Here is a 12760-nt window from a genome sequence, read left to right as displayed (position 1 = left end):
TAATATGATTTCTCTTTTTGTCATTATGCAGCAAGCACTTCTTGCCTGAGTTAGATCCAGACGTACGTAATGGCGGAAGAGTTCGGCTTGTGGTAAGAAATGTGTTTAAAGTTCAGAAAAAGTGTGTGGACAACAGTACTCAACAGATGGCACTTTAAGATGTGTCAATAAGTAGTGTAAATTATGAAAATACCAACTGTATCTTTTGGGGATAATCTCAAAATATTAAATATTAAAATAGTACCATGTTTTCTTGGCTTATAATATGACTTTAAAATATGATGTCATCTTAAAATAGTTTACCTGGTAGATTTTAAAATAACAAGATGCTACTATATTTTAAAAGATACTCTGGGCAAGAAATTATAAAACAATATTATTGTCTAGACTATTTTAAAAGGAGGATACTTGAGGGAAACAGCGAAGCACGCTCATGACTCAAAATATCAAACCAGGTAAAAATTAAAAAGTAGTTGTGTGTACAACTTTTGTAAGTAATAAAGTGTAAATGGTTGGAGTGTTAGGAGCAACCAAGTTCTAACATGGCGACCAGAGTGTATACTCTAGACAATATAACTCATGTGCATTTCAAAAGTCAGCTGAAATATATGCTATCAGAAGGAAGCCTATGTTAACAGAAGAGTGGCCAATATGGAGTCTGGAGAAACAGAGTCCCCAAACAAGAAATGTTAGTGTTTCCAGAAATTTCCAGAAAAGAGGGTACCCTGACCAATGACAGAAGTGTGTGACCTCCTTGGCATGTGAAAATGAAGGGCATCAAATAATCCTAACTTTATGTCACCTTCCATTTATATCAACCAATGAATATTCCTTGCTCAAACTCTACATTCACCAAGAAAACTGATTATAAGTTAACTTACCATGTAGAATTTTGTATAAAAAAATAATGTATTCTCTAATGGGAAATAATATTATCATATCCAGAGCAGTTATATTCATTATTGTTATGGATTACTCATTCAAGGAGTTTTCCTGAAAGAGGAGAAAAATTAGGACAATGTTAAAATTAATGTGCTTATGGAAATATTTATAGAAGAATGCACATATTTGAAATAATCACTAAACAGATATTTTCTTGCATTTTAATAGAGATCCCTCTGGCAGAGTCACATGAAGATTACCCTAGGAAAAGTGGTACCTCAGGCTATTAACACCCTACATATTATTGACTAACACTCTCAAACAGATTTTTGAGTAGCCACTTTGGAGCAAAAATCAGAAATATAAAGTGCCAAGAAATGCCACAATAAAGGAAGGGATATTACATTTGATTATTATACTTCTAAAATGAATGAAAACAGATTGGGTAGATTACTAATCACAATGGTTCTATGAGATTAACCCTTTGACATTAATCTCCTTCCTCCATATCCCATTATATCACACTACCCACGAATGTATGACAAATACATAGCAATGATAAATACTTTTTAAAAAATATATTGAAGAACAGCTGAATACCAAACAAGGTAAGTGGTAGTAGTAGAACAGACTTTTTTTTTTTTTGAGTCAAGACAGAGGAATGGATCAAGGATTTACACTAAAAGGATACTGGGCTAATTGAAGGCCAGGTTGGGTGGAAATCTTGCAGAGTGTTGGGGAATTAAAACACCCTACTTGTAGGAAACTTGTGCAGATAATTGTACAACTGGGACCAGGCCATAACTAAGGAAAATCTTGAAATGTTAAAAAGCCGCAACAGCTGCTACCATAAGATCCTCAAAGACATAAAAATACCACCCATAATAAAAGGGCAGAAAATAATCGAACAAAAAATGATCAAATTTTAATTAGAGGGAGATGGATATACAAATAAGGCCATTATAAATTCTGAAAATAAAAAATAATATCTTTGAAATGAACCCTGGATTAGACAGCATAAAAAATTTGTGAAAGTTTATCTACAAAGGAACGATAGATTGACAGTTGACATCATATCAGAACAAGGCATACCAAAAGACGGTGGAGTTATTTCTTAATATAGGGATAAATATAAATATCATCTAGAATATTTTGTCACTGAGCTTCAAAAGTGAGGACAGAATTAGACATAATCAAACATTCAAATGATAGGTTTTGAGGAAGCTAATAAATAATATCTCTGTCTTCCAAACAAGATTAAAGTTATTGTATGACAAACAAGAATGAGAAAAATGCAAACAAGATATTATTTTACTTCCAAATATATATCAGAAGTCATGTCATAGATCTAGACAATTGCATTGCTTATTAAACTTATCCTCCCAAAATGCTAGCATTTTCCTGCAGAAGACACTCATAGTTTAATTTCTCCAGAAAATATACTCAGATTCTGATATTTGAATGTAGGATGTTTACTGGGGAAGGCTCTCAGGAACAACTCCTTTGAAGGAAGAAAAAAAACAGGATTATGCCAGTCCAGGTTCGATGCACGATACTGGATGCTTGGGGCTAGTGCACTGGGACGACCCAGAGGGATGGTATGGGGAGGGAGGAGGGAGGAGGGTTCAGGATGGGGAACACATGTATAACTGTGGCGGATTCATTTTGATATTTGGCAAAACTAATACAATTATGTAAAGTTTAAAAATAAAATAAAATTAAAAAAAAAAAAAACAGAAGGAGGTGTACTGCGGTAGAGTTAAATCACAAATGTTAACATTAACATGTGCAAGGCCCTTACAATTATAACCTATCAAACATTGCTTATAAAAAACCAAAGACATATACCATATGCATGAATTGTTGTTGTTTTTTAGTCAATAAGTTGTGTCCAGCTCTTTGTGATCCCATGGACTGTAGTCCACCAGGCTTCTCTGTCCATGGAATTCTGCAGGCAAGATACTGGAGCAGGTTGCCACTTCCTACTCCAGGGCATCTTCCCAACCCAGAGATTGAACCCGCATAGCCTGCGTTGACGGGCAGATTCTTTACCACTGAGCCACAGAGAAGTCCCTATGAAGAAGGGTACAGCCACTGTAAAAAAAAAATAAAATAGTGTCAATTTCTCATAAAGTTAAATATATACTTATTTGACTCAGCAGTTTTGCTCCTGAGCACTTTTTCTAGAGAGATGAACTTATGTTCAATCAAAAACTTATACATAAATGTTCATAGTAGTTTTATTTGTGATAGCTGAAAATATTGGAAATGATCCAAATCTCATTCACTGGGTAAATGGTAAACAAATGGTGATACATACGTACAACAGATACACAAAAAGGAACAAAAAGCAACAAACAAGAATAAACTCATGGTATACACAAAGACGTTCATGGATCTCAAGAGCGTTTTGCTAAGTGAAAGAAGACAATTTCAAAATGTTCTTTACTGTATGATTTCATTTACATAACATTCTCAAAACTACATACTTATAGTGATGGGGAATATATTAGTGGTTGCCGGTTATTAGATTAGGGGGAAGGTATTAATTTAAAGGGAAAACAAAGAGCTTGTTTGGAGAAATGGAATAATTGTCTATTCTGATTGTGGTGGTAGTTATGCGAATTTATACATGTGATAAAATGTCATAGAAGCATAAACAAACCAAAAAAAAAAAAAATAGTGCGTGTGAAAACTGGTGAATAAGGTCTATGGTTTAGTAATAGTATGGCACCAATGTCAATTTCCTGTTTTTATTAATTGAACTTGAATTATCAAGATATCATTTGGACAAGCTGTGTGGAGGATATAAAAGTAACTCTTAGTACCAATTTTTGCAGCTTCTGTGGGAGTTGTAAATCAAAAAGAAAATTTTTGAAAATGATTGAACTTCATATTTAAGTTCTGTGCATTTTATTACTTGTAAATTATAGTTCTATAAAACATTTACAGTGCCTTCCATGCCCACATATGTTACATAACAAGGCCTCTGTCTTATTATATAAGAGAAGGGGTTTGCACAATGATGACAATGTATTATGAATGGAGGGGTATGCATACCTCAGCTTTCTGCAATCAAAGAGAAAAATATTTTTAAAACACTGGTATTATGTCTAGAAATAGTACAAACAATGATGTGGTATGTTCATAGCATCTACAGTAATTTAGCAATAATTTGCATATTATTCAAACAGTTAAATGAACTAGATCTGTATTTCACAGGTGTAATGTACAGTGAAAGAAGCAAAATGCAAAAATAAGTTAGGTTAATTTTGAAATAATATTCTAAAAACTTTTGAATACGTTTATTCAAAACATATGTAGAAAAACTGAAAAGCTTACAAGTGAATTTCACTTTATAATATTTTATTTCTTTTTTAAAAATATCTGCATAATAAGTAAATAGGTATTTATTTTGTGTGCTGTTTGTCTTCTAAAAATACAAACTTTTAAAATAAATATTTAATAAAATCTTGTTTGTGAAAAATCAGAAGAAAGAACTGACTGTTCTTTATTAAATGGAAGAGATTCTCTATTTTAAATTAAGTAGCTCGGTTTGGAGGTGAAACAGGATCCACTTGCTTAGAAGTCATGTTCCAGAATTCATACCACTCATTTCATTGTGAAAATATGGGAAAAAAGAATATTACAGACTTTGTAGATTAGGCTACAGACATGATCTAATCAGAAGACAAAGATCAACGAGAGTTTTGCAAAATCACTATTTAAATATTTGCTATTGTATTGCACATAAGAAAATTCTGATCTGATACAAACTGTTTATCATGTTATAACTGTGAAGAATGTTTAATATTACAATGTTTTGGGATTAAACATACAGTTTTGTAGAACAAGTATTAAAAGCAAGGTCAATTTTATTCTATTTTGCATGTATAGTATATCCATTTTGCATGACATAGAAGAAAAGATATATTTTCTTTATGATTTCTCTACTCCTTAACAGTAAGAGGAAGGATGATGTTCAATTTGAAACCAGTGTTTTCACAGGTAGAATTTGAATATAAATACATATGTGGCTGAGTTAAATATGCTGCTAGACATGTAACTAGCCTCTATGAAATTTCTAGGTTTGCATTTAAGCTGCGAGGTGGCACCATTGTGAAAGTGTGTGTTATTGTTAAATTTCACTTCTAAATTTGATTCTGTTATAATCTGGCTTAGTTAATAACCGATACTGTTTGCTGTTTTGGAATAAACAATCTTTTGATGTTAATGGCTTAGATGATAACAAGATTTTTGGAAGACATGTTCACAAATACTTTCTTGACATGTAGGTATCATCTTGTCTGGAGGAGGGTGAGATTTCTGCTTTTTAAATAGGTGCAGTGAAATTATGTCATTAAATTGAAGCAAATAAAACCTGATTTTAAAATCCTGAGGCTTATAGTTAATGCCTCTTTAGTCAGCAGGAGGGTCTCTTATGTGGTTAGCATGTCTTTCCTTATTTTGTAACTGATGTCACCAAAATCTTGGTATTGCTTTGATCAGTCAGTTAGTTCAGTTCAGTCGCTCAGTCGTGTCCGACTCTTTGTGACCCCATGAATCACAGCACGCCAGGCCACTCTGTCCATCACCAACTCCCGGAGTTCACTCAAACTTACATCCATCGAGTCGGTGATGCCATCCAGCCATCTCATCCTCTGTTGTCCCCTTCTCCTCCTGCCCCCAATCCCTCCTAGCATCAGAGTCTTTTCCAATGAGTCAACTCTTTGCATGAAGTGACCAAAGTACTGGAGTTTCAGCTTTAGCATCATTCCTTCCAAAGAACACCCAGGACTGATCTCCTTTAGAATGGACTGGTTGAATCTCCTTGCAGTCCAAGGGACTCTCAAGAGTCTTCTCCAACACCACAGTTCAAAAGCATCAATTCTTCAACACTCAGCTTTCTTCACAGTCCAACCCTCACATCCATACATGACCACTGGAAAAACCATAGCCTTGACTAGATGGACCTTTGTTGGCAAAGTAATGTCTCTGCTTTTGAATATGCTATCTAGGTTGGTCATAACTTTCCTTCCAAGGAGTAAGCATCTTTTAATTTAATGGCTGCAATCACCATCTGCAGTGATTTTGGAGCCCCCCAAAATAAAGTCTGACATAGTTTCCACTGTTTCTCCATCTATTTCCCATGAAGTGATGGGACCAGATGCCATGATCTTCGTTTTCTGAATGTTGAGCTTTAAGCCAGCTTTTTCACTCCCCCTTATTCCTGATTGGTTTTTGTGATGTCTCAGTATTGATGGAGCTATAGTAATGGGACCATTAAATACATAAGCTTGTGCACTAATGAAATAAAATCCAGAAAGAATGTATAACATTTTTCATCCTAAACATCACAAGTGTAAATTGTGAGCCAGTCATCATTTCACTTGAAATAGTTCTCTACGGAGGTTTTTTTGATGAAACAATGGTATCACTTACCCAGGTACATTTTAAAAAGTGACTAATGCCCTAGAAGGGCTTCTCCTCTGAGTTCACCAATACCAAACTTGCTGATTTAACAATGAGAGAAGGTGGGAGGGGGTATGCAGACATCTGAATTTGAAGGAAGATGATCTTTGGGTTCTGGTTTCATGAGTTTTTGTAGCACGTCATATAGGGATAGCTATGTAACCACAGTGATGTTTTATGGTTTTATTTTACTCTAAATTTTTCTCACATCAAATATTAAGGACAATGCTTTCTCACAGGATTTCAAGCATCCTGTGGTTTGGATGAAGTTCCAGGTACTTTGAGGCTGCTTTACTTTCTATCATGGCATTTTTCTCCCATTGAGGGGCCAAATCCCAATAAATCCTTACTTAATGATATTAGACATTATGTAAAACAATATTTATAGCCAAGAGGTGATTCTTTCAACTCTTCAGTTCAATCCAAAATAGTAATGAAAGCTCAGAGAGTAATTTTAGATGAAATAAATTATCTAATACATATGTCCTTAAAATATCTTGAAATTTCTATATGTCTACCCTTATTCCCAAATTAGACTTAACATATAGTATTTTACATTAATAATGACTGTAGTGAGAAAGTAGAGATCTTTCATGGCTTTGTAGTATAAAAATATGGGATGAAAGGCATTTCAGGGAATTTTATAAGTGGTAAAACATGAATATTGCAGAAAATAATCCAATGTGACATTTATAACATTCAATTAAGAATTAAATAATATCCTTGGTAAATAAGTGATGTTAAGCTATTTAAAGTTTCATCAGTTGCCTTTAAGATTGATTTTCATCAAAATTACTGTACTGAAATGTTTTCTTTTGTTGTACAGACTCAAATAGCAAACCTCAATTTTAAAATCGGCTCTTATTTGCAAAAAATGCTTTGACATAGTGCATTTGTTCTGCCTGGGCAGCAATAAAGGATTGTGGTATCATTTTGAAGAAGGTTGTTTGACAGAGCCTGTTTGTTTATTTGGGGTAATGTGAGCTGCATTCAGAAAATGCCATATTTTGTTTCATGATTGTATACATTCTCTCCCATTGCTCCCAGGCAAGACTTGTAAGCAGAGAAGACACGGATTTAGACCTTTTTTCCATGACCAGTGGAAGTGCTTTGTCTGTGAAGACAGAAAAAAAAACTCTGGCACACAGACACTCAGCGGGATCTTCAAGTAAGTTGTGGTTTCCTTCAGAATTAATTTCAAAATCACAAATGAATTGATGGAAACTAATGCCAGCAAGCATTCTTTTACAGATAAGGGTTAGGATGCCAGCAACCAGAACTGCCCAAAACTATCCATTTGAATTTTTTCCTTCTTTGAATGTCTTCTTTTGATACAAACGGAATTAAATTATTTCTAAAATTAGAGCATCAGTTTTTATTTTAATTCTATTCTGTGACTCAGTGATTTACTCCTCTACCCCTCCATGGATCATATTGAATTCTTTGATCATTTAGTTCTAAAAGAGTTTGTTTAGGTTAATTGTAAAATGTTGGATTTATATATCAAAGTAATGTGTTTTGGCCTTTTGTCATTATTTAATATATATTGTAAGTAAAGTTTGTTTTGAAGGAATTTTTTTTTAAATAGCAGACTTCTAAACATTATAGTGTCAAAATCATGCTCTTAAAAACTATTTCCACTGAATAGATGACAGTTTGTATTTACTAGTGATGACTTTTTATATTTGAAAACTTGTCACACGTTTATTAATTTGGTACTATAACTATATATATATATATATATATATCATGGTTTCAACAAGAATTACAAAGCAATTCTTAACTCTGAAAAGAATGTAAACATTTAAAAACTATCTGTATCTCAAGGTATTTGAGAGTAAGAAAGCCTAACTTTTTCAAACTCTTCATTTAACTTACACTGTAAAGATATCAAAACATTTTCTAGAGTGTTATGGTATATTAATACAAAAGATGGTTTATTTAATATAATATTTTGTTAATATTGCCAACATATAGTAAACCTCAGAAATCCACATATTAATTTACACTTCATTTTAAGTAATAGTTACTCTATAAAAAGATTTATTACTCATTGATTGTATGATTATATACACACAAAGTCAATATTTATTTGAATATGAACAATTCAACAATCCAGATAGTGCTCTTCAGATAAATGAAAACATCGAAATGATTCTCTGACTTTTCCTCCAGATGCTTGGCATTATTAGATTCCAGTCATTTAAATCCATTTATATGTAAATTTATTTTAATGAATTTTAATTTCATTTTAAAATAATTTTAATATATCTAACGTACAAATATTTCCCAGAATCTGGTCATGAAAGGTTGCTCTGGTCAATATGGTTAAGAAATATTTTAGGTTAATTCACCTATGTAAAATTATTCTTTTAATACAAATTTTCTACAGCAACAAAATGTGGTAATATCAGAAGTTATATATATATATTTTATATATATTATATATATGTATAAAACATTTCAGAAAGAATCAACCTATGCCACACATCATAGTGAATAATGCCATACCCATTTTAAGCATTGCATATTACAAACTCATATGATGTTGTTTTGAAGTAGTGTGGGTAAAAATAAACAAACCTAATAAAATTTTTACACAAATTGCCTTTTCACTTTACAGAATATCAAAGCTTCTGTTTGAAATGTACTATCTGAATGTTAAAACAAAAATAACTCAGTCAGTCAGCAACTATCCTGAAATGCACAAGCTTCATCTTTCACTTACATAAAACTGAGTTATAGATTTTAGAGTATATAAGATCTTTATAGAGAGTTCATTTCTTAACACTTTCTCTAAGAAACTGTAATAAGGCCATTCACACTGTAGTTTCCATTAGTTGTCAATAAATGACATTATTGCAAACACTACTAATGACTAACTGTCCATTAGGTGACAATTTAAGACAAGCCACTTTAGGAAATATTTTTTCTTAAAGAACAGAATGAATATGAATAAATACTATTTGCCAAATTCTTTGTCAAACTATTGTCATACTAGTTTACTGTAACATACATGTAATATAATGGTTAAGGATATGAGCTCTGACACCACTTTGCCTAGATTTGTATCATAACTTAATTTTCTCATCCTTAAAATAGGAAAGATACATACCTTGCAGAATTGTTTTAGGATCAAATATAATGCATTCACTTCCAGTAGTCATGTATGGATGTGAGAGTTGGACTATAAAGAAAGCTGAGTGCCAAAGAATTGATGCTTTTGAAATTTGGTGTTAGAGAAGACTCTTGAGAGTCCCTTGGATTGCAAGGAGATCTAACCAGTCCATTCTAAAGGAGATCAGTCCTGGGTGTTCTTTGGAAGGCATGATGCTAAAGCTGAAACTCCAGTACTTTGGCCACCTCATGCGAAGAGTTGACTCATTGGAAAAGACTCTGATGCTCGGAGAGATTGGGGGCAGGAGGAGAAGAGGACTACAAAGGATGAGATGGCTGGATGGCATCACCAACTCGATGGACGTGAGTTTGAGTGAACTCCGGGAGTTGGTGATGGACAGGGAGGCCTGTCGAAAAGAGTTGGACACGACTGAGCAACTGAACTGAACTGAACTGATAGCACGTTCAGAATGGTATCTGTCTCAAAATAAGTGCTTAGTAAATGTTCTTTGTAGTTGTTGTAAAAAAGAAAAATCAGTTGAGGTAAGATATTGAAGTCTGTAGTATCTGGTCACATGGCTAACTAGCTCAGCTTAAAAGAAATGTCCTCTTAATAGTTCTTTAACTGAAAAAAAAATGGCATAGCATTATATAGAGAAATCTTTTAACTGTCAGAGTCTTTGTGTCCTAGGCCCCCATGGCCCTGGGCCAACCACTTAAAGTCTCAGTATTTTGAAAGCTCTTTTCCTCCAGCTTTCTCTCAAAATCTTGTCACCTTATTAAAGCTAAAATATTTCTTTCAGCTTCGCAAGCCAAATCTAGAGAGTAGTTTATGGGTTACAGCTATAAAACTTTTTCAGCCTTTGAACTTTTCTAGTTATTTCTCTTTCAATGTTACTATATTATTTGGAACACATATTCTTTAAAAATAGATACATTCAGGTTTAAAATCCCTACTCAACTATCACGGATAAGTTATGTGACCTTGGGTAAATTATTTAATCTCTAAGAATGAGTTTACTCTCTGTAAAATGGAAGTATAATGTCTATCTCATGGAATTTTAGTGAGGAATAAATCAGTAAAAATATACGTAAAGTATGGTGATGCATTGCCTAGTAGTAAGTAAAAAAAGTATTGTTCTTGTTGTTTATATTGTTCGTTATTGTATGTGTTGTTACTGTTGTATTATTTTTAAACAATTTCAAAGTAGAGTTGTCTTCTTTTTCTGTGTATCAAATAATAGCAGGACCATGCCATCCATATAAAGTAACAATGTATTTTCTTAGAGAATTTCCTAAGGTTTCTGTTTTTATCCTTTTAGGTCTTACTAAGAAGGCAATGGCACCCCACTCCTGTACTCTTGCCTGGAAAATCCCATGGACTGAGGAGCCTGGTGTGCTGCAGTCCATGGGGTCGCAAACAGTTGGACACGACTGAGCGGCTTCACTTTCACTTTTCACTTTCATGCATTGGAGAAGGAAATGGCAACCCACTCCAGTGTTCTTGCCTGGGGAATCCCAGGGACGGGGGAGCCTGGTGGGCTGCCGTCTGTGGGGTCGCACAGAGTCGGACACGACTGAAATGACTTAGCAGCAGCAGCAGCAGCCCTCTTACACAAGGCCAAGGAAATCTACTACCAAATTTTCTAATCTATATTATGATTTGAAAATAGATGAAGTAGGTCACATTCATATTTTAAAATGTGCCATTGTGAAATGACTAGGCAAAAAAATTCCTGATTTAAACAATATTTATTTTAAAATATTTGATATCCTTAAGTGATTTTGGTTTTCTCAATTCATTTCCCTCTTAATACTTAAAGGATGCATTACAATAACAATAACTCTATTGCTCTAGCAATTTAGAGTTTAGCCAATTTCTTTTAATTGTCTTTTCTGACTTATATGATTATTTTTCTTTGATAGATAATATAAATGAGACTTAAAGTATTTATTTGAACGTTCTCACAAAAAAACTTAGCAAAGGAAAGCAACAACTTGAATCCATCTTTTCTCATTCCAAACTCAGTGCTATACTGTCTTCTGTTCCTTGGGCTAAAACATGTAGCTTAGTAAGAATATAGTTCCTCTTATCCATTCATTCTTTCTGGAGACATTTATTGATGAAATATTGCTCACTATATACCTAGTTTTGGTTTCCAGTTGCCTTCTTCATATTATCTCTGTGTTTTCCCAGACATAGTCCATTTTCAAAGTTAGCCAGAGACTGAAAATCCAAAATTCCTCTGTAATAGTGTATGAGTTCAGTTCAGTTGCTCAGTCGCGTCCAACTGTTTGCGACCCCATGAACCGCAGCACGCCAGACCTCCCTGTCCACCAACTCCCAGAGTCCACCCAAACCCATGTCCGTTGTGTCAGTGATGCCATCCAACCATCTCATCCTCTGTCGTCCCCTTCTCCTCCTGCCCTCAATCTTTCCCAGCATCAGGGTCTTTTCCAGTGAGTCAGCTCTTCACATCAGGTGGCCAAGTATTGGAGTTTCAGCTTCAACATCAGTCCTTCCAATGAACGCTCAGGACTGATCTCCTTTAGGATGAACTGGTTGGATCTCCTTGTAGTCCAAGGGACTTTCAAGAGTCTTCTCCAACACCACAGTTCAAAAGCATCAATTTCTCAGCGCTCAGCTTTCTTTGTAGTCCAACTCTCACATCCATACATGACCACTGGAAAAAACATAGCTTTGACTAGACGAACCTTTGTTGGCAAAGTAATGTCTCTGCTTTTTAATATGCTGTCTAGGTTGGTCTTAACTTTCCTTGCAAGGAGTAAGCGTCTTTTATTTAATTTCATAGTTACAGTCACCATCTGCAGTGATTTTGAAGCCCAGAGAAATAAAGTCTCTCACTGTTTCCACTGTTTCCCCATCCATTTGCCATGAAGTGATGGGACCAGATGCCATGATCTCAGTTTTCTGAATGTTGAGCTTTAAGCCAACGTTTTCACTCTCCTTTTTCACTTTCATCTAGAGGCTCTTTAGTTCTTCTTCACTTTCTGCCATAACAGTGTATGAAAGTGAAAAGTGAAAGTGAAGTCGCTCAGTCGTGTCCGACTCTTTGCAACCCCGTGGACTGTAGCCTACCAGGCTCCTCTGTCCATGAGATTCTCCAGGCAAGAATACTGGAGTGGGTTGCCAGTTTCCTTCTCCAGGGGATCTTCCGCATTGGAGGCAGACAAACGCTTTAACCTCTGAGCCACCAGGGAAGCCAACCCCAAATTGGCTTCTTCTCTGAACATGTCCTAACTGTCATGAAATGTAAGCCCTTATAAT

General features: G+C 34.5%; 1 protein-coding gene across 1 annotated transcript in view; it reads left to right on the top strand.

Moving 5' to 3' along the window:
* The window catches only part of LRRIQ1 (leucine rich repeats and IQ motif containing 1), a 205001-nt gene extending 197233 nt beyond the window's left edge, over positions 1–7768 (top strand). The window contains exons 24-25 of the mRNA XM_070370008.1: positions 32–92; positions 7402–7768. Of these exons, the coding sequence (XP_070226109.1) occupies positions 32–92; positions 7402–7572 (232 nt within the window). The 3' untranslated portion in view covers positions 7573–7768. The remainder of the gene's footprint in view (positions 1–31; positions 93–7401) is intronic.
* The last annotated feature ends 4992 nt before the right edge of the window (positions 7769–12760 follow it).

The sequence above is a fragment of the Bos mutus genome, chromosome 5 (assembly GCF_027580195.1).
Source record: "Bos mutus isolate GX-2022 chromosome 5, NWIPB_WYAK_1.1, whole genome shotgun sequence".
Classification (NCBI taxonomy): Eukaryota; Metazoa; Chordata; class Mammalia; order Artiodactyla; family Bovidae; genus Bos; species Bos mutus.
The sequence above is the reverse complement of the archived record's forward strand: the minus strand, read 5'-3'. Positions and strand labels throughout refer to the sequence as shown.